The sequence below is a fragment of the Bombina bombina genome, chromosome 8 (genome assembly GCF_027579735.1).
Source record: "Bombina bombina isolate aBomBom1 chromosome 8, aBomBom1.pri, whole genome shotgun sequence".
NCBI classification, from domain to species: Eukaryota; Metazoa; Chordata; class Amphibia; order Anura; family Bombinatoridae; genus Bombina; species Bombina bombina.
This window is the reverse complement of record NC_069506.1, coordinates 16831915-16859266: the sequence shown is the minus strand read 5'-3', so window position 1 is coordinate 16859266 and position 27352 is coordinate 16831915. Positions and strand designations below refer to the sequence as shown.

Sequence of the window (27352 nt, the reverse complement as noted above, 5' to 3'; positions counted from 1 at the left end):
TATATACGGAAATATATATGTATATATATATATATATATATATATTACATTTATTTCTATGTGAAGAACATTGGAATGTTCAATATACAAATCGCTATTCGGGCTTAGCAATGTAGGTCTAATGCGGTGTCGGGTTAGTGCACTTGAAGACAGTTATCTTTTTCAGATCTCAGGTACAGGTGCTGTGTATCAAATATAAATATTTACTGAGCTAGTGGCGCTAGGTCTCTTTGTGGAAGCCGCGAAGGAGTGAAACATGTTAGGAATAAGTGGGGAGCTGATGGGAGCTCTCATTTTTTAAATTTCTCTCAAGGAACCGTTATTCATTATTCTTATATTAACATAGTTGCTTGGTACTTCCGTCAATGATAAAAAGCTGGTTTATGTAGAACTGTAGCTTAAGATTTGTGCCTAGATGTCTGCTTAAATCTGAAAGGGGCTTAACATTTATTAGTACAAATGAGGCAGTTGCAGAGACATAAGGTTTGGGGCAGATTGTCAAGTGGATTGTAGCTGCATCAGTGAGTCAAGGCAGTTAAACATTTATTTTGATTAGAATAAAGAGCAGTTAGAGGAGAGATGGTAAACCTCTCTGAATAGGTGGGTTTTTAAGAGGGCCTGAATCTACAATGTTGGTGATAGTCTGATGGAGTGTGGTAGATAGTTGCAGAGAACAGGAGCAGCAAGTGAGGAGTCTTGGGGGTGAGACAATGACATAGAGATAATAGGAGTAGAGAGACGTAGGTCAGAAATGGATGGAAGAGGACGGGTCGGGTAGTATTTGGAGATGAGATGAGGTGGTGAGAATAGAGTGTACTACAGTAAGATAAATGTCAGGTGTGGGGTGTCTATGAGATGGGGGAATAAGAAGATCAGTTTTATACAGATTGAGTTGGAGGTAGTGTGAAGACATCCACAAGGAAATTGCAGAGAGACAGTTGGAAACCTGGTTGAGTAAAAAGGTAGAGATATCAGGAGAGGAAAGGTAGATTATGGTATAAGCAACATATACAGGTGAAACTCGAAAAATTAGAATATCGTGCAAAAGTTAATTTATTTCACTAATGCAACTTAAAAGGTGAAACTAATATATGAGATAGACTCATTAAATGCAAAGCAAGATAGTTCAAGCCGTGATTTGTCATAATTGTGAGGATTATGGCTTACAGCTCATGAAAACCCCAAATCCACAATCTCAGAAAATTAGAATATAGTGAAAAGGTGCAATATTCTAGGCTTGAAGTGTCCCACTCTAATCAGCTAATTAAGCCATAACACCTGCAAAGGGTTCCTGAGCCTTTTAATGGTCTCTCAGTCTGGTTCAGTATGAATCACAATCATGGGAAAGACTGTTGACCTGACAGTTGTTCAGAAAACCATCATTGACACCCTCCATTAGGAGGGAAAGCCTCAAAAGGTAATTGCAAAATAAGTTGGATGTTCCCAAAGTGCTGTATCAAAGCACATTAATAGAAAGTTATGTGGAAGGGAAAAGTGTGGAAGAAAAAGGTGCACAAGCAGCAGGGATGACCGCAGCCTGGAGAGGATTGTCAGGAAAAGGCCACTCAAAAGTGTTGGGGACTTTCACAAGGAATGGACTGAGGCTGGAGTCAGTGCATCAAGAGCCACCACACACAGACGGATCCTGGACATGGGCTTCAAATGTTGTATTCCTCTTGTCAAGCCACTCCTGAACAACAAACAACGTCAGAAGCGTCTTACCTGGGCTAAAGAAAAACAGACCTGGTCTGTTGCTCAGTGGTCCAAAGTCCTCTTTTCTGATGAGAGCAAATTTTGCATCTCATTTGGAAACCAAGGACCCAGAGTATGGAGGAAGAATGGAGAGGCACACACTGCAATATGCTTGAAGTCCAGTGTGAAGTTTCCACAGTCTGTGTTGATTTGGGGAGCCATGTCATTTGCTGGTGCTGGTCCACTGTGCTTCATTAAGCCCAGGGTCAATGCAGCCGTCTACCAGGAAATTTTGGAGCACTTTATGCTTCCTTCTGCAGACAAGCTCTATGGGGATGCTGACTTAATTTTCCAGCAGGACTTGGCACCTGCTCACACTGCCAAAAGCACCAAAACCTGGTTCAATGACCTTGGGATTACTGTGCTTGATTGGCCAGCAAACTCGCCTGACCTGAACCCCATAGAGAATCTATGGGGCATTGCCAAGAGAAAGATGAGAGACATTAGACCTAACAATGCAGAAGAGCTGAAGGCCGTTATTGAAGCATCCTGATCTTCCATAACACCTCAGCAGTGCCACAGGCTGATGGCTTCCATGCCACGCCGCATTGAGGTAGTAATTGCTGCAAAAGGGGCCCAAACCAAGTACTGAGTACATACAGTATGCATGCTTATACTTTTCAGAGGTCCGATATTGTTCTATGTACACTCCTTGTTTTGTTGATTGCATGTGATATTCTAATTTTCTGAGATTATGGATTTGGGGTTTTCATGAGCTGTAAACCATAATCATCACAATTATGACAAATCACGACTTGAACTATCTTGCTTTGTATGTAATGGATCTATCTCCTATATTAGTTTCACCTTTTAAGTTGCATTAGTGAAATAAATGAACTTTTGCACGATATTCTAATTTTTCGAGTTTCACCTGTAAGTGGTACTGGAAACCAAAGGAGGATATACATTGTCTAAGGAAGGAAGGATATTAGATAAAAAAGCCAGGGACCCAAGACAGAGCCTTGTTGTACTCGTACTGCGAGAGGCAAAGGGCCAGAGGATATGCTGCTAAAGGAAACTGTAAACGAGCGGTTTGAGAGATAGGAAGGAAACCAGGAGATGGTTGTGTCTCAGATGCCAAAAGAATTTAGGATTTGTAAGAAGATGGTCACCTGTGTTGAAAGCAGCAGATAGATCCAAATGAAACGGTAATAAGTAGCGCCCTTTGCTTTAGCTGATAGCAGACAATTTGTTACTTTAGTGAGAGCAGTTTCTGCTGAGTGTTTAGAGTAGAAACCAGATTGGACAGAATCAAGCAAAGTGCTAGTTGAGAGCAAATTGAGTTAGAGAAATATAGAATAATCGTTTTAATAATTACAATTAATAAAAGGGAAGTATGGGGAGACGGATGATAGTTAGAAGAGGTGATGGGATAAATTGAGGGACTTTTTAGTACTGGCGTGATTAACGCACACTTAAATGTATGAGGGAATGCGCCAGTAGCGAGAGACTGGTTACAAAAGTAAATGAGGGAAGGAGTTAAAGAAGCAGAGAGAGAAGGAAGAAGATGTGAAGGGATGGAACAGAGTGGACAGGTTGTAAGATGAAAACAAGATAAGAATGTGAAGATCTTGTCCCCTATTACAGATGAGAAGTAACAGAGCTCTATACGGCAAACGGTGGGGGTGCAGCTTTGTCAAGTGTAGAATTCAGTGCTGAATTATACTGTAAGGTCACAAGGTCTTGGCAAGAGAGTGATGACAAGTTGGAGAGTAGAGGTGACTAGTAGTATAAACCATTAAACAGATTGTAGAAAAGATTGATGACCTGAATACATGGTGGTGATTCTGAAACTTTGTATCCTGGGCTTAAATGTGTGATGTTTAAAGCTTGTATCATGAAAGGTCTATTTTGGTTTTAAAACATCATAGTATCGTGTGAGTAATTACTCACTGCATTGCAAAAGGTCAGCATACGAAATACATGTTTAAAGGAATTTAAAAATATAATTTTGTTAGCAAAATTTGCATTGTTTTGCATTCCAAGCACATATATTGACCTTTCTTTGCGGTAGCCAGACAAATATAAATCAGCACCTGTATTGAACAATGAATCATGATGCAGCATGTTGCAGGGTCATTTTATGAAGCCTGCAGGATTCAGCCTTTACAGAGAAATGTAAAAAATAAAAATGTTCTGAGTTAAAAGTGCTATTGATTGCACTTGAGCAAAGTTAACGCACAATAGCTCTAATATGTTTGTGCTCCAATTGTAATCTACGCTTTTATTGGTGCATACTTTTTCTTAAAGCTCATAGGGAAGATAACAGCACAGCAAAACATTTTTATTGGCAACTCCAGCAAAAACCAGGTGCCAATGTGTACTACTTTATTATTGTATGTCAAAAACTCATTGATGCTTTTGTGTCTGATGGTTAACTGGACAGTGCAAATAGATCATTCACATTTTAATGAGATATTTTTAGCAGTCTCAGAGTGACGTATTAGTTGTAACGTAACAATTTATAACCACCAGTGGGAGACAGATTGATGTTAGAGAACAGCTTGTTTCATTGATACGTAGACAAATATTAAGCAACTTCTAATGATGAAACTGCACAGGACACAGCCGGGACCTGATAATCACAGTTAGTTCTTCTGGATCTGCAAAGGACATTTTATCTGATCATGGGATCTCATTACTGAGACATTAAAGGGATATAAAACTCAAAATGTTTCTTTCATGATTCCAATGAAAAAACAATTTTAAACAATTTTCCAATTGACTTCTATTATCTTTTCAGCAAAGGATACCATAAGAACAAAACAAATTAGATAAAATAAGTAAACTGGAACGTTGTTTAAAATCAAATACTCTATCTGAATCATGAAAGAAACAAATTGGGTGTTATGTCCCTTTAAACAACTTTTGAACATATTGGAAGCTTGCGCTTGTTTTGAGCAGATAATAATTTCTGAACCTCAGTCTGTATTATCAGTGATCACAATACTAAAATGGTTCTGCTGCTAAAATGTCTAAAGCTTGATATATTCACCTCCAAAAAACAATATCAAACCCTAATCTGTTCTGTTAATCTCCAGATTGAAAAACCCAAAACCCAAATGTGCCGTATTAAAAAACTCAGAATGGCGAGTTTGAGGGTTTATCGATCACGTTAGGGGCTGAAGGGGCTGTACGCTAAATAGTCCCTTATAATAGTGTGCCGTGATTCCAATAGGTAACGTGTACAATTAACCTGTTATGCTCCAAACCCGTAGAGATATGTGAGTGTGTTTTTAAGAGATTTGAACACGGACATTATCAGTATAGAGGGCGTGTGTTTGTCTGTGCTGTTTATTTCACTGAGTTTTATTAGTGTAAAAGTGTTTATGATTTATTTTCTCCCTGAGCAGCAGCATCTATATGTTTGGTTACTCTTTTAATGACGTTCCACAAACTTTCAGAATTCATTTAGTGCAAGGAAATTGCGCTAAAACTTTGGTCCATCCCTACTTAGTACTGGTTAGTGAAATATAAGCCTTGAGAGCAATCTGGGGGCTCCAATCAACTCCCACCCTGGCGATCGGGCCTGTATAGTAACAGGCATCGCTGGGGCTTCCCGTTACATGAGGTGACGTCACGCGCAATGACGTGATGACGTCACCGCACAACTTTATTTAAAAATTACAATGGACAAGATAGGGAAAGGGGGCATGCTGCTTAGTAGTCTGTATCTCAGATATCAAAGTAGCTACAGACCCCCAAGACCCATCTTGGGGATATAGGGGGAAGTAAAAAAAAAATAGTAAAAAAAAAAAATCCAGCTTAGCACTCCAGTATCGGGCTTTGCTTACTTGATGGCAGCTGTGCAGTTATATGCATCACACGTTTCCTATTTCCTATGGGAGTAAAATTGTTTTAGTTAATAGTATAAAGCTGAGCTGGACATTATTACAAATGTGTCTCAAAATTTTAAGATTATAGGGTTGTGTGACTATGTAGTGTCAGATGCATTATTCTCTTAAACCAGGAGAGGGCAGTAAGGTCTAGCCCTAGAATCAATGTGTGGCTACGAATAAAGACCCAGATAACAGTTATGCGCTAAACTGGGTGCGTAAATAACGGCAAATAAATTAGGTATCGCACTCTCCATATCGCTGCCATTACAAGTTACTGAAAAACCTTCTTTTGTTGTGCATAATGGTGCGATAAGCTCCATACCGCACAAAACCCAAGGCCTGACTTGACGTGCTCGTGCACGTTTTCCCCAATAGACATCAATGGGGAGAAATTGTTAGAAAAAAAACTAACACCTGCGATCACGGAATGGAGAGCGCCGTAACGCAATCCCCATTGATGTCTATGGGGAAAAGAAAGTTATGGTAAAACCTAACACCCTAACATAAACCCATAGTCTAAATACCCCTAATCCACCACCCCCTGACATTGCTGACACTAAATAAAGTTATTAACCCCTAAACTGCTGGCCCCCCACATCGCTACTACTATAATAAACATATTAACCCCTAATCCACCGCCCCCGACACTAAATAAACATATTAACCCCTAAGCCATCGACCCCCCCCACATCGCCAACACTAAAATAAAGTATTAACCCCTAAACTGCCGGGCCCCCACATCGCAAATCACTAAATTAAACTATTAACCCCTAAACCTAACTATCCCCTATACTTAACTTAAACTTACAATATAACTATCTTAAAATAAATAAAAACTTACCTGTGAAATGAAAAAAACTAAGATTAAACTATAAACAAACCTAACATAACTATTTCAAGAAAATAAAATAAAATAAAAACTAAATTACAAGATTAAAAAACCTAACCCTGCTAAAAAATAAAAAAACCTAAATTACAAATTTAAAAAAACCTAACACTACGAAAAAAATCAAAAAAATCTAAGATTAACAAATAACCCCCCACTAAAATTACAAAAACTAAAAAAACACTAAGATTACAAAAAATAATAAACAAAATTATCCAAAATAATTAAAATTAAACCTAATAGCTCTATAAAAGCAAAAAAGCCACCCCAAAATAAAAACACCCCCTAACCTAACAATAAACTACCAATAGCCCTTAAAGGGATACTAAACCCAATTTTTTTCTTTCATGATTCAGATAGAGCATGCAATTTTAAGCAACTTTCCAATTTACGCCTATTAGCAATTTTTCTTCATTCTCATGCTATCTTTATTGGAAAAAGCAGAAATGTTAGCTTAACAGACGGACCATTTTTGGTTCAGCACCTGGGTAGTGCTAAATGTAGCAAACCAATCAGAAAGCTCTAGTCAGGTGCTAAACCAAAAATGGTCCGGCTTCTAACCTTACATTCCTGCTTTTTCAAATAAAGATAGCAAGTGAATGAAGAAAAATTCATAATAGGAGTAAATTAAAAAGTTGCTTAAAATTGTAAACTCTATCTGAATCATGAAATAAAAAAAGGGTTTAATATACCTTTAAAAGGGCCTTTTGTAGGGCAAGTTAAACAGCTCTTTTACATTAGAAAATTACAAAGTCCCCCCTAACAGTAAAACCACCCACCCACCCAACCAACCCCCCAAAATAAATAAACCTAAGTCTAAAAAAAACCTAAGCTACCCATTGCCCCTAAAGGGGCATTTGTATGTCATTGCCCTTAAAAGGGCCTTTAGCTCTTTTGCCCATTAAAATAAAAATAAAAAATAAAAAAACAACAAATAAGTTAAAAAAACTAACACTAACCCCAGGAAATCTACTCACAGTTCCTGAAGTCCTGACATCCATTTTCATCCAGGAGGCGAGAAGTTTTCATCCAGGCGGCGACATCTTCATCCATCGTGGGGTTTTCTTCTATCTTCATCACGGTGGCGTGGTGCTGTGGCGGTGCAGAGCTGTCCAGAACCGGCGGCGATATCCATCGCGGAACGTCCTCTTCATGCGATCGACCGCCGCACACTGAAGATGGAATCCAAGGAACCCCTTTTATATTGGGGTACTATTGCATTCCTATTGGCTGAAAAATTCAAATCAGCCAATAGGATGAGAGCTGCTTAAATACTATTGGCTGAATTAAACAGCCAATAGGATTTAAGCAGCTCTCATCCTATTGGTTGATTGGAATTTTTTAGTCAATAGGAATACAATGGTACCTCAATATAAAAGGGGTACCTTGCATTCAAGCTTCAGTATGCGTCGGTTGATCGCATGAAGAGGACGTTCTGTGCTGGATGTCACTGCCTTTCCTGGACAGCTCTGCTCTGCCCCGCCATAGCTCTGCGCCACCGGGATGAAGATAAAAGATGACCCCGCAATGGATGAAGATTTCGTCGCCTGAGTGAAGACTTCTCACCACCTGGATGAAGATGGAAGTCCGGACTTCAGGGACTGTGAGTAGATTTCCTGGGGTTAGTGTTTTTTGAGTGCAGAATGGAGAGTTGCATTGCAGGCTAAACACTTGCGGTATAGCTGTACCGCTGCAACTTGTAATACGGGAGACCTGCCATTCCACGCGCAATTGCCAATTTTTCAGCGGTATAGCCTTAGCGCACCAAACCGCAATACTTGTAATCTGGGTGAAAGAGCCTAATATAAATATAACAATCCTACGTTTCAGTGACTGTGGTGTAACATTACATTGTGAATCCAATGTAAATAATACATGAAGTTAAGTTTTCCTACAGGTGAAAAGATAATTGAGTTGTATTCATAGGTATTAGAATATTGATTACACAGGTAATTATATAGTGTGTCTCTAGGAATTTTTTACTCCTTGGCTGCTGAAGACATCTGCATTCCTATTTGTTAGACAAAGAAAATGTGCAGTGCTGTAAAACAGATTATACCTGGAGCATTTCAAGCTATATTATACTTTGTATTACTACACCTATATAATACGTTGTATGACTACACATATATAATACTTTGTATGACTACACCTATATAATACTCTGTATGATTTCACCTATATAATACTTTGTATGATCAAGCTATATAATACTTTGTATGACTACACCTACTGTATATAATACTTAGTATGACTACACTTATATAATACTTTGTATGATTATAGCTATATAATACTTTGTATGACTACACCTATATAATACTTTGTATGATTATAGCTATATAATACTTTGTATGACTACACCTATATAATACTTTGTATGATTAAAGCTATATAATACTTTGTATGACTACACCTACTGTATATAATACTTAGTATGACTACACTTATATAATACTTTGTATGATTATAGCTATATAATACTTTGTATGACTACACCTATATAATACTTTGTATGATTATAGCTATATAATACTTTGTATGACTACACATATATAATACTTTGTATGACTACACCTATATAATACTCTTTATGACTACACCTATATAATTCTCTTTATGATTTCACCTATATAATACTTTGTATGATCAAGCTATATAATACTTTGTATGACTACACCTACTGTATATAATACTTAGTATGACTACACTTATATAATACTTTGTATGACTACACCTATATAATACTTTGTATGATTATAGCTATATAATACTTTGTATGACTACACCTATATAATACTTTGTATGATTATAGCTATATAATACTTTGTATGACTACACCTATATAATACTTTGTATGATTATAGCTATATAATACTTTGTATGTCTACACCTATATAATACTTTGTATGATTATAGCTATAAAATACTTTGTATGACTACACCTATATAATACTATGTATGATTATAGCTATATAATACTTTGTATGATTATAGCTATATAATACTTTGTATGACTACACCTATATAATACTTTGTATGACTACACCTATATAATACTTTGTATGATTAAAGCTATATAATACTTTGTATGATTATAGCTATATAATACTGTGTATTATTTCCCATCCTTTCATTGCATGTTCTTTGTTGTATAGACATTTAGTAATCTAGAGGTTACTCGTTTCATGCTACACAGCCTATTATATATCATCAGGCAAAGCAGACAGCTGCCTATGTGCACATTAACTCAGAACGGCTCCTGCCTGGGTGTTAAAGTAATCCGTCTTTACAATCCACTACCTTATGTTCTTACATATATTGTATAATACAAGTGGGTACTAAGTAGAGATAATCAGATGAACAGTTTAAGGTATGAAAAATAAGTAATATAACTTCAGGTTTAAAAATATGCTGGCCTTCATTTCAGATAAATTGTGCTTGTAAGATACCTGACTAAAAAATCAATTGCTATCACTTTAAAATCTCACCTCTTTTTCTTTATTACCACACTAGAAGCAGCCTCTTTTTGCTCAATATGTGCCTTTCACAGAGGACAATAATCGTCTGGGGTTTTGCCGTTTCTCTCGTACAGAGAGGGATTGCCTGGTATTTCGGGGCTGGATCAGACTGATATACTACCGGAAACTTCTCTGTGAAAGGCACATATTGAGCAAAAGAGGCTACTTCTAGGGTGGTAACTAGCCATAGAACAAGCTATTATGCTATTGTTCGTTCCCAGGTTGAGCGCTTCTCTTTTTATTTATATTTTTACATATATCTGATGTGGTTTTTTTTATACAATATATATATATATATATATATATATATATATATATATATATATATATATATATATATATAGGAATATCTATTTATTAATACATAGAACATATTCTGCTATGTGAAGAACATTTCATTAAAAATGAATATTGCATAAATATTCTTTAACATGTTTTCATCTACTTAACTGCAAAGGTGCACGTATATATATATATATATATATATATATATACAGGGAGTGCAGAATTATTAGGCAAGTTGTATTTTTGAGGATTAATTTTATTATTGAACAACAACCATGTTCTCAATGAACCCAAAAAACTCATTTATATCAAAGCTGAATATTTTTGGAAGTAGTTTTTAGTTTGTTTTTAGTTATAGCTATTTTAGGGGGATATCTGTGTGTGCAGGTGACTATTACTGTGCATAATTATTAGGCAACTTAACAAAAAACAAATATATACCCATTTCAATTATTTATTTTTACCAGTGAAACCAATATAACATCTCAACATTCACAAATATACATTTCTGACATTCAAAAACAAAACAAAAACAAATCAGTGACCAATATAGCCACCTTTCTTTGCAAGGACACTCAAAAGCCTGCCATCCATGGATTCTGTCAGTGTTTTGATCTGTTCACCATCAACATTGCATGCAGCAGCAACCACAGCCTCCCAGACACTGTTCAGAGAGGTGTACTGTTTTCCCTCCTTGTAAATCTCACATTTGATGATGGACCACAGGTTTTCAATGGGGTTCAGATCAGTTGAACAAGGAGGCCATGTCATTAGATTTTCTTCTTTTATACCCTTTCTTGCCAGCCACGCTGTGGAGTACTTGGACGCGTGTGATGGAGCATTGTCCTGCATGAAAATCATGTTTTTCTTGAAGGATGCAGACTTCTTCCTGTACCACTGCTTGAAGAAGGTGTCTTCCAGAAACTGGCAGTAGGACTGGGAGTTGAGCTTGACTCCATCCTCAACCCGAAAAGGCCCCACAAGCTCATCTTTGATGATACCAGCCCAAACCAGTACTCCACCTCCACCTTGCTGGCGTCTGAGTCGGACTGGAGCTCTCTGCTTTTTACCAATCCAGCCACGGGCCCATCCATCTGGCCCATCAAGACTCACTCTCATTTCATCAGTCGATAAAACCTTAGAAAAATCAGTCTTGAGATATTTCTTGGCCCAGTCTTGACGTTTCAGCTTGTGTGTCTTGTTCAGTGGTGGTCGTCTTTCAGCCTTTCTTACCTTGGCCATGTCTCTGAGTATTGCACACCTTGTGCTTTTGGGCACTCCAGTGATGTTGCATCTCTGAAATATGGCCAAACTGGTGGCAAGTGGCATCTTGGCAGCTGCACGCTTGACTTTTCTCAGTTCATGGGCAGTTATTTTGCGCCTTGGTTTTTCCACACGCTTCTTGCGACCATGTTGACTATTTTGAATGAAACGCTTGATTGTTCGATGATCACGCTTCAGAAGCTTTGCAATTTTAAGAGTGCTGTATCCCTCTGCAAGATATCTCACTATTTTTGACTTTTCTGAGCCTGTCAAGTCCTTCTTTTGACCCATTTTGCCAAAGGAAAGGAAGTTGCCTAATAATTATGCACACCTGATATAGGGTGTTGATGTCATTAGACCACACCCCTTCTCATTACAGAGATGCACATCACCTAATATGCTTAATTGGTAGTAGGCTTTCGAGCCTATACAGCTTGGAGTAAGACAACATGCATAAAGAGGATGATGTGGTCAAAATACTAATTTGCCTAATAATTCTGTACTCCCTGTATGTGTGTGTGTGTGTATTTATGTTTTATATAAGTCTGTAAATAGAAAGAGAGAGAGAAAGTGTGAGAGAAAGAGAGAGAGAGATAGAGAGAAAGTGTGTGAGAGAGAGAAAGTGTGTGAGAGAGAGAAAAAGAGGGAAAGTGTGTGAGAGAGTAAGAGAGTGAGAGAGAGAGAGAGGGAGATAGAGAGAAAGAGAGAGAAAACGTGTGTGAGAGAGAGAGATATGAATGGAACGTTAATGTATTTATACCATTCACGTTAATAAACCTCTAAACTGTCAGTGACCATTTCAGTGAGCGAGATAAAAGGGTGTGAAATAATATTAAAGATGTCCAAAATACCCTTTCGGGGACTTATTAAGTGCCTGCCCTGGAGGTGTCGAATTGAAAAAGGCAAAACTGGTCTTGAAAAAGTGTTGAAAAGTGATTAAAAATGGATTGTAATTTCAAAGACCTGTTCAGCCCCATAAGACAAATAGGATTTTTATTTAGTATCCAAAAAAATGTTTGTGCAGGAATCACCCGAAAACGCACTATTGTGATTGCACAGAATTGAAAAGTAGCCTTTTTTGGTATGAAAAAGATCTGAAAAAGCAGCCGCTGCTAGATTGTGATAAAGACCATAGTGTTTTCCATGTCATCGAAACCTTATCCATTTAAAAGGAAGGTATTATAGAAATATATGTGCTCACATCTGCTATACAAATCAGAATTCTCTAACTTACCTACCGGTATGTGATAGCACTTTACAAACTGCCTTTATAACAAGAGACAACCTACAGTATCTTCATTGATCGTTATGCAAGAGGAAAATATTGCAAGATTTGACACCAACAATTAAATAGCACAGAACAAAACACACATTTAATAATTGTACCCATAGTCCTTACTGTTTGGTTCAGATATATGTGTATTTAGGACCTTTTGTGTACCTGTAAGAAGCTGCTACTTAAACTACTGGAGAATAAATTAGTAGATTTTGTTTACTGGCCCTCTATGGCCCCCAATGGCTGGACAGACACCACTGATATACTCAACAAATTCCATATATACATGTTTTTTAGTTATATGTTGTGCGATTACATGTTGGAAGTGAAAGAGTTAACGGTGCCCTCTGACCCCTGCCATCTGTATCCACTGAACCATTCAGACACCTGATATTCTGTCATAACATGACACAAGACCATTAGGTGATAATCACACTAGATGTATTAAGTATTTTAACAGCTGTATAAAATCATTTTTCCCTCAGTAAATGATTCAGTCATCATTAGCACTTTATGTTTATGAATTTAGAGTCAAATAAGATGTTATTGTTAGTGAATCTATAACTGACTACATCTATATTTGTTTATGATTACCAGGGGATATTACAAATGTAAAGGGATCTTCCAGTAAAATGTAAATGCATATCAGTGTATTTAATTTAGGACGAGTAGCATTTTTATTTCTAGTGAAGGAAGCTGTAGGTAATAGCTGCTTTTATTCACCTGCTGCCAGGATGTTGCAGAAATGCCTTTAATAGAATACACGGATATGCACTTCAGTGTTACAAACTGTGCAGTCTATGGCAGCAGTGTTTGTATGTATGTATAACATTGCTATAAGCATTGTTGCAAACACAGCTGCCTGATGGCTTTAGACACGTGCACGCTCCTGAGCTCACCTAAAGGTACTCTTTAACAAAGGATACCAAGAGAACTAAGTGCAATTAATAACAGAAGTACATTGGAATGTTGTGTAATATCTCATGTTCTATCCAGTCTGTTTCATTTTGTCTTTACTGTCTCTTTAACTCTGGGGAAGACCATCACCAGGTCCCCTGTGAGCTGTTATCACTGCACTGAGAGGGCTGCCCCCATATGAGTGCAGGGGGATGGGTATGAGGTGTTGTCAGGTCCCTGTGTTCTCTCCGCCCTTCCTCCCGGCTACTTCCCATCTCCCTCCTCCCCAACCTGCATACCTGCCTCACCTGATCTCTCCAGGATACAAAGTACCTTCTCTCTTCCGTTACTTTGTATCTTCCTTCTTCAGCTTCTCTGCCTATCTCTCTGTTATATCAGTTCCTTATTCGTTTCTCATACCCCCTCCTCTCCCACTGCTCCCCCCTCCCCAGTTCCTGTTGTCTCTTATTTTACCTGTAGCTTTTCCTTTTGTCTTGTAAACCTATATCTCCCATGTAATATCTCCCCCCTTTTCCTCAGTGGAATGGTTCCCTCTGACCCCCGACCTCCTCGGCTGAGATTTGAGGGGGGCTCTGTTCTTGTGCTCCGCTCCTTAGCCAGACGACAGTGACCTTTTAAGGTGAGTAGGACCCTCTACACCTGTCTGCCTTACAATGATCCCTTTATGTTATTTATCAATATATCATTTCATGCCAGCTCCCTATAGCACTGGCCCTAAACACTCTTAGGGCCATAAGTAATTCACTTTTATTAGAGATAATCTGCAGATTAAAATGGAAGTTTTCTTTTTCTGCTTCTATAATATCTGTATTGTACGACATTAAGTCACTATAGTTTAATTCAATACATACAACAAAAGATATTACTGAAGCTACTTAGTCGCAGATTAATCATAGGTTTTCCACTGAGATGTTTTTAAAACAAATTCTTATTTGTGGGTTATGGGGACTTTAAACACAAACATTCTGTTTTGCTTATGAAACAGAAATAACAAGGGACCTTCTAGTGAATAAATATTCTGTTTTGTTAATGTACTGTAGTTTTTAAATAAAGTCCCATATTTTACCATTTGTTTAACTTCTAGCAACATTTTAAACATGTCGTCAAAGTTGTACTCTTGAAACACCTCCAATTTTATCTAGAAAAGGATAGGTCAGTGTTTGGTGCATATGTATGTATCCTGCTTCTTATGGCTCACTAACTTTTTTGTTTTTAAACCATTTAATGCTTGACTTAGAGCATTTTTATTTTTACACCTGAATGCTACTTTAAAGAAACTGCCACACCGTGATTAGCTTCTCCCTATGCTGTAAGCACCAGGGAGTAGTTATAGGTGCCAGTCTGAGTTAATTTAACATAGAAGGAAGCATTTGTAAAAATCATTCACATAGAAAATAGCCACACCATAATTCACACTAGAATGTCCTTAGTGTGTATATCTATCTATCTATCTATCTATCTATCTCTGTCTATCTACTGTATCTATCTATTTTTCTGTCTATCTATCTATATATCTATCTATCTATTATCTATCTATCATCTACTTGTATCTATCTATCTATCTATCTATCTCGATCGATCGATCTATCTTTCTTTCTGTCTGTCTATCCATTCTGTGTTAATATGTAGTAAAATGTAAAGGATAATTCTATGGGGGATATTTATCAAGTCGTCAACTGTGTTACATTCAATGGCACCAATACGCTCGTCTAACATCGCGGCCGCGGACCTGAATACTCTCCATATTTATAAAAAAAAGTTGACAAAAAGACGCACACCAAGTACGGGGTGATGAGCATTGGACTGTTGTTAACTAGCAGTCATCGATCTTGCGTCTATTCGGCTTTTTACCAACGTTATTTATACCCTGTCACTAAATGCCGCCATTATACTTAAATGTTTAACCACTATCCCGCCGCTCTCGGACCCCGCCGCTACTTTAATAAAGTTATTAACCCCTATCCCGCCACTCCCGGACCCCACCGCCACTTTAATAAAGTTATTAACCCTTATCCCACCTCTCCCCACCGCCACTAAATAAACGTATTAACCCCTAAACCTCTGCCCTCCCACATCACTACCATTAACTAAACCTAAAACCCCTAAACAGCCAGCCCGCCACATCGCCATAAACTAAATTAAGCTATTAACCCCTAAGCCTAACAACCCGCTAAGTTTACATTAAAATTACAACTTCCCTATCTTCAAATAAATGTAAACTTACCTGTAGAATTAAAATAAACTAATTTTAAACTATTAATTAACCTACCCTAACTATTATACTACAATTACATTAAACTACCAAATAAATTAACTAAATTACATATTTAAAAAACCCTAACCCTACTCAAATTATTTCAATCTACTATTAAACTTTTTTAAAAGTTACTAAATTACCAAAAAAAATATACGCTAAGTTACAAAAAATAAAAAACACTAAATTACAAAAAAAACACATTATCAAGAATAAAAAAATGTTACAACTAATCTAATAGCCCAATCAAAATAAAAAAAAAAACTAGTCTACAATAAACTACCAATGGCCCTTAAAAGGGCCTTTTGTGGGGCATTGCCCCAAAGAAATCAGCTCTTTTACCTGTAAAAAAAAAAAATACAAACACCCCCCAACAGTAAAACTCACCACCCAACCAACCCCCCCAAATAAAACCCTATCTAAAATAACCTAAGCTCCCCATTGCCCTGAAAAGGGTAGTTGTATGGGCATTGTCCTTAAAAGGGTATTTAGCTCTTTTACTGCCCAGACCCTACTCTAAAAATAAAACCCACCCAAAAAAACCTTAAAAAAACCTAACACTAAACTCCAACGATCCACTTACAGTTATCGAAGTCCGGACATCCATCCTCATCCAGCCAGCGAAGTCTTCATCCAAGTGGAAAAAAGTCTTCATCCAGGAGGCCGCTTCATCCAACCGGCGCGGAGCAGGTCCATCTTCAAGACATCCGGCGCGGAGCATCCTCTTCTTACGGTCTTTGCTGTAAACTGAAATTCCCCTTTAAGTGACGTCAGCCAAGTCCCTTACATTCCGATTGGCTGATAGAATTCTATCAGCCAATAGGTATTAAAGGGGAAAAAATCCTATTGGCTGTTGCAATCAGCCAATAGGATTGAGCTTACAGCAGCGACCGTAAGAAGAGGATGCTCCGCGCTGGTTTAGGGGTTAATAGCTTAATTTAGTTAATAGCGATGTGGGGGGCTGGCGGTTTAGGGGTTAATAACTTAATTTAGTTTATGGCGATATGGGCCGCTGGCGGTTTAGGGGTTTATATGTATATTTAGTGGCGATGGGGTCCGGGAGCGAAGGGATAGGGCTTAATACTTTTATTTAGTTGCGGCGGGGTCCGGTAGCGGCGGGATAGGGGTTAAAAACTTTATTTAGTTGCGGTGGGGTCTGGTAGCAGCAGAATAGGGGTTAATAATATAATGTAGGTGGCGGCGATGTCAGGGGCGGCAGATTAGGGGTGTTTAAACTCGGGGCTTATTTTAGGGTGTTAGGTGTAAATGTTACTTGTTTCTACCATAGAAATCAATGGGATATCTGGCAGCATCGAACATAAGCTTTCGTTGCTTTCAGACTCCCATTGATTTCTATGGTCTCCGCGTCCTCCAGGGTGGCGGGTTAAAAACCAGGTACGCTGGGCCGGAATAGCCGCGAGCGTACCTGTTTGAGACCGGCGGATCGTATGTTACGTCACAAATTTCAACTTTTGGAGGTCTGTAGGCTTTGATAACTAGGTTGGATCAAGCTCGCCACAATTACGCTGTGGAATTCCGTCATATTTGCGGTTGACGGCTTGATAAATATCCCCCTATAGGCTTGTCATTAAATCTGAGATAGATAAGAAGAGCTAAAACTCTGTGCAGGGAGGCGAACCTTTACATGGTTTCCCAAGGAGGCACAAAACAATGTTGGAACAGTACTGCTGGTGCCTAGTGTCATCCGCATGAAACAGTTTTTATAAAATTAATGACAATGTGGGCGCACAATCTCATACATTTTTTTGCATTTGCTGCTCTAAGCATTTTTATGTACTTGGAAGTGGAATATAGCCCCAGATCCATAACTACTTATTTGTGTGTTTTTACAGTGCCGTACACTGCACAATATAAAACAGCCTGGGATGTCACATGTCCTGTCCTTAGACATGCCAGAAAAGGAGGGTGAGTATTTAACAGAGAGAAAAAATATGGATTTCCCTTTAAACTTTTTCATTATCTGAATGATAACTTTGCAACTGAATGGAATAAACTGCTTCCCTGTGTATATTTTGATTGGCATTAAACGAACATGAAACCCAACTTTTTTATTTCATGATTCAGATAGAGCATACAACTTAAACAACTTATCTATTTACTTCTATTATCTAATTTGTTTCATTCTCTTGGTATCCTTTGTTTAAAAGCTTATCTAGATAGACTCAGGAGCTTGAAGCTGCTGATTGGTGACAGAACATGTATGCCCATTTTCATTGGCTTACAAATCTGTTCAGCTAGCTCCCAGGAGAGCATTGCTGCTTCTTCAATAAAAGATACACAGAGAATGAAGCAAAATTGATAAGAGAAGTAAATTTGGAAAGTTCTTTAAAAATGTATAATCTATCTCAATCATGAAAATACATTTGTTTTGGGTTTCATGTCCCTTTAATAATAATAATGTGACGTGAACATAGGATCTTGGCGCATGGACAGCAAATGCGCATGCACACAGCCTATGGTCATACGTTCAGCAGTCTGTATGCACATTAAATGCAATTACTCTAGAAGTGATAACTTTTCAGATATAAACCTATTTCCATCTGTTTAAGATTATATTGAGTAACAAGACATTCATATTGTGGGGTGTATTTATCATAGTGCGAGCAGACATGATACGATATAGCCATTTTATCAAATGGTGGGCGGACATGATTCGCTGTAGTGAATCATGTTCGCCCAACATCGCTAAATGCCGACAGCATACGTTGTCAGCATTTATCATTGTACAATCATTTCTGGTGCCAATCGGCCGCTAGCAGGGGGTGTCAATCATCCCGATCGTATCTGATCGGAAAATTGCAGTCCGTGGACGAGATAAGGAGCAGTGGTTTTAAGACCTCTGCTTCTTAACTTCTGTTTCTGGCGAGCAGGAAGGTTTGCACGGAATAAGCAGTATCCGTTGCTTGGTAAATATACCCCTAAAGGTTAACTTAAAGGAACACATAAATGCCTCTTTTGTGTAATCTGCTTTATCCAAACTCCCTGGAAAGGCCCAAATTCTCTAACCTAAGTTTTCTTCAAACTACTGCAGATCAGTAGCTGACTCGGGCAATTTACTGCACTGTAAAGAAAAACTTAGTCGCATAATTTGCTTTTTAGTTGACACGTGCATTTGTTTTGTTACGTTACGGATGTACAGTATATTTGTTAACAAAACACGGATTTCACAACATAAATATCTGAACAAATGCCGCACAAAAATGAAAGAAAACAAATGAATGATAACAAATTTGTCTGTATTCATTTGTTTCCTTGAACTAGCTAAAATACTTACCTTTAGCGTGCTGAGAGCTGCGCTAATCCCATCGTCTTCTTCACAGAGGCCCAGCTGCGCTAATAATAGTCTTAGCATGGCGGCTCCCAGTGCCTCACTATAGAAGAAGGTCCTTTAGTGCAGGCCCTGATAGCCGATGAACTAGGCATCCTATTAGCGCACACCGGGGTCTGTGAAAAAGGAATGGAATTAGCGCAGCTCTGCAGTGAGCACATTTTTTTTTACACACAGACAAAAACATTACCGATGGTGAACACAAGTGACTGTATCTAAACCTATGTGTTCCTGCATTGTCTCTTGTTGTGGCTAACGCGTGGGTAGCAAGTTCAGGAGCAATGTGAGGAAGCAGGGTTTTTTTACAGAAAGGGTGGTGGATTCATGGAATAAACTTCCAATAGAGGTGGTAAGCACAAAGACTGTAAAAAATGCACAAATGTCTAAGACAAGCATAAAGCTATCCTAATAAGCAGTAACATGTAATATGTGTATACTTGATGGGCCTGTTTGGTTCTTATCTACGGTAAAATTCTATTGCTATGTTTATTGTTTGGCTGTAAACCGTATACTTCGCAGCATATTCTCACTGACTGCATGACAGCCAAAGTGCTTATGGGCAGAATATGGATCAGGATGTTGCTGGGTTTGATCCTACAACCTTTCTCTACTTTTACCCAGAGGCAGCACACAGAGCGCCCGTCCACCTTACAAATAAAAGCAGCAGACAGTGGAGGCTGGGATAGAAGTTGCTCAACTTTATTGTAAATAAGGATACAAAGTATGTGACTTGCTCTCTGTGCAAATGTGGGCACGGCACTGGTTTGGCATAAGCATGGGCACATGTCTATTCATTGCTCATATGAGATTTGTTTATATAAAAGTATATAACAGGGTTTCTAAAAATATAAAACATATAACAAATAAAATACCAGACTTCTTCATTTAAAAAGAAAAATAAAATAAATCAACAAGGCCCTTTAATTGGAAAAGGTTCAGTACAGCTGATATAAACAAGTAGCATAACAAGTAATACTTTCAACAGAGCGAAGAGCTTTTCAACAAAGCTGTAATGTTAATAATGGTATTTCCTTGATGTTGAAATGTTGTGTTAACACCTTGATTCCCAGAGAGAACAGTAACAAATTATTTTATGTGTTGTACGTTTCTCTGGAAGACAGTGTTCCTCTTACTGAGCCACTTTACAGAGACAGTAAACAATTAGCAATTGTTTATCAATAGCCACACACTGCCCACCATTTGCCATATTTAAAGGAGCCAAACTGGGCTAGTCCAGAGACAACATAAAGGATATTGTTTTGAAGTTGTTATCTGATAAAGCCAAGCAGGGACATATATGTAGCAGGGTTATCCATGAGGTCAGGTCTAAGTAAGTCCAAGATAAAACACAACGGGGTTAGAGTTGGATAAAAACAGGAATACACTTTAATTGCATACACATCCGGTTACGGATGTTTAACAGCTAACAATAATTTATTAAAAACAAAATAATAAAAACTAATAAAAACTTAAATCACTAGCCTGATTCACTGGCTAGTAGGCGATCGCTAAAAAAAATTCCTGGATCCACAGTAAACAATAGACAATACACAATAACGTCCTAAGAGTTCGCCTGAACTTAAGTACTTGTGGTGAAGTGAAGTAAGGACTCCACTGCCCTAGGGGATTAAAGGTTTCCTAAAATGTCTGCAAGTAGATGATTCTTATACAAATAGCCCAAAAGGGGTTGGTTGTGGTAAAGATAGTTTTACTTCTTACAGCTGTGTGTGCGGGCTGTAAAATGTATGAAGAGGTGACCTCCCAGTGGTATATTGAGTGTATACTTGGGTGCAAAGACATGATGTGATTCAAAAAGGTGTATCAAAAGAATATTGTGAATGTGCTGTAGAAAAAACTTCTAAACATACAAAAAACAACAACCTACAAATTGCTGTGACATAAATAATGGTTGACAGTGTAACATAAGAAAGTTAACAACCTTCAAATTGCTGTGACATAACTTGTGGTTAACAACATGACGTGAAATCCCAAAATTAGATATAAAGCAGATATCCAATATGCTGTGAAAATATATATCACAAATTCAAAAATCAATCTCAAATACAAAAAAACAGTGGCCACTGAAAAAGCAAATGATAAAAAAAAAGAGGTGAACAGTTCAATCCAACATACAATGATCCTTAAACTCTGTTAGTCTAAAATTGTTCCTGCAATCTGCAATTTTGGACTTACTTAGACCTGGCCTTTTTTTGGCGCTTTGGTTTCCCTCACTATTTATACACAATTTTTTTTTTGACTACTAGGAGTCAAAATCCAAAGCTAAGGTCTTATTCAGGTGGGCGCTCAGTGATACCCATTCATTACATTATCCATGAGGTCAGCAGATACTTTGCTGGTTTTTAGAATTAGAAATGGCTACATTTTTAGAGCTAAATTAAATGAAAAGGGGACAAAATAAACAATTAAAATATATTGCAACGTTTTTCAGTTTGCATACCTAAACATTTTATATAACAATCTCAAGATGTTCACAGTCCCTTTAAGTCAAAATTGTGTTTGCCTATTGTAAGATATTTACAAAATTATTATTATTATTATTATTATTATTATTGTTGTTGTTGTTGTTGTTTTGCTTAATTAAAGGGACATAAAAAAGTTGCAGCAATCATTTTGGTGAGTTTATTTGCACATCAGCTGCACAGCATGATACAATTTTATTAAGTTTATTAGCTACTTATTTTTCTTTGGTATCAGGCTTCCTAGTTGCTGCTAAGGGCCCTGTAAAGGGGCAGGGTCTGTACAGGAAGTGGGCGTGTGCTAACAAGTGCACAGAGACATGGGGGCGTATTTATCAAGCTCCATATGGCGCTTGATGCCCTGTGTTTGGCTCGCCGGAAACAGAAGTTATGACGCAGCGGTCTAAAGACCACTGCTCCATAACCTGTTCATCTGCTCTGAGGCGATATTGACATTACTTAAAAAGTACTTTAATTTAAAAGGCAAGTATAAAGTAAATACATATTGTTTATCAGCTCTGCATTAAATATATGTATTGCCTTCTGTAGGGGCACCAGCTGTACTGTACAATCTGTAGGTCACTGGCCATGACGGCAGATGTGGTCACACAGTATCCCCTCAAAAGCCTCTACTCTTGACCCCACCATGTATACGTTTCACAACTGAACAGACATTGTTCCCCTTGGCTGACAGTAACATTCAAGTTAGTAATTTTACCTCTGCCAGTAACATGTCAACAGTAGTGATTTGACCCCCCTTCCCCCTGACTGCCACTCGCTTCTTTCAGCTCTTATGTTTAACTTACACTCAGCAACTTTAAAAAACAGGACAGTACTTTTATGAAGATTTTACTGGACAGCCTGATAACATACTATACTGTCCTGTTGAATACAGGACACCTGGGACCCTACTATAAAATATTGCCCCGTGCCCGCCCTGTTCATACTGCACCTAAATATGCTACTGACTGAGTAGGTGTTTGCTGTAAACAATTCATTTACATTTTATTGAGCCTATAAAAGAGACATTTCACACAGTAAGGGATAAACTACCTGCAGGAAGCATTAGTGTTTTAACTATAAATTACTGATTGTAATAAATTCCTTATCGCTATTCTTTATCGTATCCACCTTAGCCTTTCTGCTTGTAGCGCTCACTTCCATCCACTATCTATTTTGTATCCATTTAATTCCACTAGGGGACTTTTGGAAGAGAGCTTAAAGGGACAGTCTACACCAGATTTTTTATTGTTTAAAAAGATAGATAATCCCTTTATTACCCATTCCCCAGTTTTGCATAACCAACACAGTTATATTATTTTATGTTTTACCTTTGTGATTACCTTGTATCTAAGCCTCTGCAGACTGCCCCCTTATCTCAGTGCTTCTGACAGACATGCAGTTTAGTCAATCAGTGCAGACTCCTAAATAAATCCACGGCAGTGAGCACAATATTATCTATATGACACACATGAACTAACACTGTCTAACTGTGGAAAGCTTTCAAAATGCTCTGAGCTTAGAGGCGGTTTTCAACAGTTTAGAAATCAGTTTGAGCCTTCCTAGGTTTAGCTTTTGAAAAATACAACCAAGCAAACAAAGCAAATTTAATGATAAAAGTCAATTGGAAAGTTGTTAAAAATGTCATGGCCTATCTGAATCATTAAAGTTTAATTTTTACTAGATTGTCCCTTTAAGGCGTATCCACTAGCGCTCTTTTACCACACCATTTTATCTGTTTTTTCTATACCAGGGGTAGGTATTTAATAGGACAGAGAGAAAAGAGTCAGCTGGAATGTATAGGAGCATATGATATTGTGCACAGGGAGGGTGGGTTCCCAGAACTGAAACTTAACCTATGTATTTTATGTCATTATTTCTATTCTGTTATTTAGCTCCCAGTCTGTTCTTTGTGTTGTTCTTGTAATTCAATCTACAGTTTGCTGTAGCAGGTTAATCTCCCACAAGCTCAGCTCACTAGATACCATATAAAGCGTCAGTACTAGATATCACATCAGGCAAAGCAGGCAGCTGCATAGGACCAGCACAACACAGAGCATTGTCCTGTGCAACAATACAGCGCATGCGCAACTCGTCATTGACTTGCAACATAAACAAATACCTTAGAGAGATACTGATCATATACGAGAGATACCAATTGTATACGATCGGGCTGATTGACACCCCCTGCTAGCGGCCGATTGCCGGACATGATCTGCTGAGCACTTGATAAATGAGCCCTATATGTGTAGTTATTGAGAGGTATGTGAGGGCATTGCCATTCGTCAGTGTGAAAGCTCCTCTCACCTTCTCTTTACATAGGTGTCTCTGGGAGGGCCCCGCATCCCTTTATTATGGCTAGTCATCTTGTGTTCATCCATTTCATGTGATATCTCTTACTGTACTTTTTACTAAAGCTGTCTAGAGCAATACAGCACTGGCATAAGGAGAATTAGTGTTTATAACAGACATTTATAGCAAAAACGATGAGGAGTGTATATGTGTGTGTGTGTTAGTGTATGCATTTGTGTCTATATGTGCATGTTAGTGTATGCATTTGTGTCTATATGTGTGTGTTAGTGTATTCATGTATGTGTCTATGTGTGTTAGTGTATGCATGTATGTGTCTATATGTGTGTGTTAGTGTATGCATTTATGTGTCTATATGTGTATGTTAGTGTATGCATTTGTGTCTATATGTGTGTGTTAGTGTATGCATGTATGTGTCTATATGTGTGTTAGTGTATACATGTATGTGTCTATATGTGTGTGTTAGTGAATGCATGTATGTGTCTCTGTGTGTGTGATAGTGTATGCATGTATGTGTCTATATGTGTGTGTTAGTGTATGCATGTATGTTTCTGTGTGTGTGTTAGTGTATGCATGTATGTGTCTATATGCATGTATGTGTCTATATGTATGTGTTAGTGTATGCATGTATGTGTCTATTTGTATGTGTTAGTGTATGCATGTATGTGTCTATATGTGTGTGTTAGTGTATGGGTGTGTTAGTGTATACATGTATGTGTCTATATGTGTCTATGTTTGTGTTAGTGTATGCATGTATGTGTCTATATGTGTGTGTTAGTGTATGGGTGTGTTAGTGTATACATGTATGTGTCTATATGTGTCTATGTTTGTGTTAGTGTATGCATGTATGTGTCTATATGTGTCTATGTGTGTGTTAGTGTATGCATTTATGTGTCTATATGTGTGTGTTAGTGTATGCATGTATGTGTCTATATGTGTGTGTTAGTGTATGCATGTTTGTGTCTATATTTGTGTGTTAGTGTATGTGTGTGTTAGTGTATACATGAATGTGTCTATATGTGTGTGTTAGTGTATGCATGTATGTGTCTATATGTGTCTATGTGTGTGTTAGTGTATGCATGTATGTGTCTATATGTGTGTGTTAGTGTATGCATGTTTGTGTCTATATGCGTGTGTTAGTATATGTATGTGTTAGTGTATGCATGTATGTGTCTATTTGTGTGTTAGTGTATGCATGTATGTGTCTATATGTGTGTGTTAGTGTATGCATGTTTGTGTCTATATTTGTGTGTTAGTGTATGTGTGTGTTAGTGTATACATGAATGTGTCTATATGTGTGTGTTATTGTATGCATGTATGTGTCTATATGTGTCTATGTTTGTGTTAGTGTATGCATGTATGTGTCTATATGTGTCTATGTTTGTGTTAGTGTATGCATGTATGTGTCTATATGTGTGTGTTAGTGTATGCATGTTTGTGTCTATATGTGTGTGTTAGTATATGTATGTGTTAGTGTATGCATGTATGTGTCTATTTGTGTGTTAGTGTATGCATGTATGTGTCTATATGTGTGTGTTAGTGTATGCATGTTTGTGTCTATATTTGTGTGTTAGTGTATGTGTGTGTTAGTGTATGCATGAATGTGTCTATATGTGTGTGTTAGTGTATGCATGTATGTGTCTATATGTGTCTATGTTTGTGTTAGTGTATGCATGTATGTGTCTATATGTGTCTATGTTTGTGTTAGTGTATGCATGTATGTGTCTATATGTGTCTATGTGTGTGTTAGTGTATGCATGTATGTGTCTATATGTGTGTGTTAGTGTATGCATGTTTGTGTCTATATGTGTGTGTTAGTATATGTGTGTGTTAGTGTATGCATGTATGTGTCTATTTGTGTGTTAGTGTATGCATGTATGTGTCTATATGTGTGTGTTAGTGTATGCATGTATGTGTCTATATGTGTCTATGTGTGTGTTAGTTGTGGCAAACCTAGCCACTTCTGGACTATAATGTAAGAAAGGTTGTCTATAGGCTGTATTGTGTGCTATGTAGATGTGACAGACCCTTCTCTCAGTACTGAAGGAGTTAACTGTGTTCAGCTTTAAGAAGCTATTCTTGAACGACAAGGTTACTAGCCTCAGCTATTGTGTACTGTCATTAAAGTTAGTGATAAACAGTCCATTGTTTAATCACCCTCAGAGAGCAGACGCCTAGGTGATAAGAAAAGCTAAATGTGTCTTGTGTTTAAGTTGTTATCTGCCTAAGTAAAGTAATGTGATTCTATTGTGGCTCCATCTAATGTTCAATATTCTTTCAACCCCCCATCTGGGGGGTCAGACCTGCATAAATACTAGGCATAGCCTTTCAATAAATGTCATTCTGTTTTAAACCTGAAAACTGGCTGGGTTGTGAGTTGCTGATCCCATATTCAGGACATTGTTCCCTGGTGTTAACCCTTGGTATCCTGTTGGTACCGTAACATTAGTGTATGCATGTATGTGTCTATATGTGTGTGTTAGTATATGTGTGTGTGTTAGTGTATACATGTATGTGTCTCTGTGTGTGTGTTAGTGTATGCATGTATGTGTCTCTGTGTGTGTGTTAGTGTATGCATGTATGTGTCTCTATGTGTGTGTTTTTTATTGTGTGTGTTAGTATATGTGTGTGTGTTAGTGTATACATGTATGTGTCTCTATGTGTGTGTTTTTTAGTGTGTGTGTTAGTGTATGTATGTGTTATGTGTGTGTGTGTGGTGCATAGTTAGTCTGTATAAATAAATATATATGTGTGTGTGTGCTCATTTGCATATATATTGGGTAGATCAGCATTGGAAACAGCAGCATTTGGCACCATGCAGACATATGTTAGAGATATGCTAGGGGCACTGGGGGTTTGTTATATCTCTCATACAGGCAGATTGTCAGAGCTTTTCATTAATATAAATCTACCTCTGTAGGAGCTGCTAAAGGTTGCCACTGGACCCCACTGAGGATTCTGGGAGTGGCTGTTTGTATCTTGATCTCATTGGCTGGAATAGGGGTTACAGCTTGGGCATTAGGTAAGAGCACAACCAAAATCCCTTGCTTATTCTTGAGCTTTAATTTCTTTTAATATGGATCTATATTTCCCCAAAAATGAAAATTTGTTTAAAAAACAAACCATGCGTGACAATATTTTTTATGTGAATTCCACAGATTATTATTGATTGAAACTAAGAACTCAAAACTGCAACAATATATGCAGAGCAATTATAATTAC

The 27352-nt window shown here is 37.7% G+C and overlaps 1 protein-coding gene across 1 annotated transcript in view; it reads left to right on the top strand.

Moving 5' to 3' along the window:
- The window catches only part of LOC128638277 (serine protease hepsin), an 81973-nt gene that overhangs the window by 31235 nt on the left and 23386 nt on the right, over positions 1-27352 (top strand). Inside the window, exons 2-4 of the mRNA XM_053690144.1 lie at positions 14260-14359; positions 17848-17920; positions 27051-27152. Of these exons, the coding sequence (XP_053546119.1) occupies positions 17881-17920; positions 27051-27152 (142 nt within the window). The 5' untranslated portion in view covers positions 14260-14359; positions 17848-17880. The remainder of the gene's footprint in view (positions 1-14259; positions 14360-17847; positions 17921-27050; positions 27153-27352) is intronic.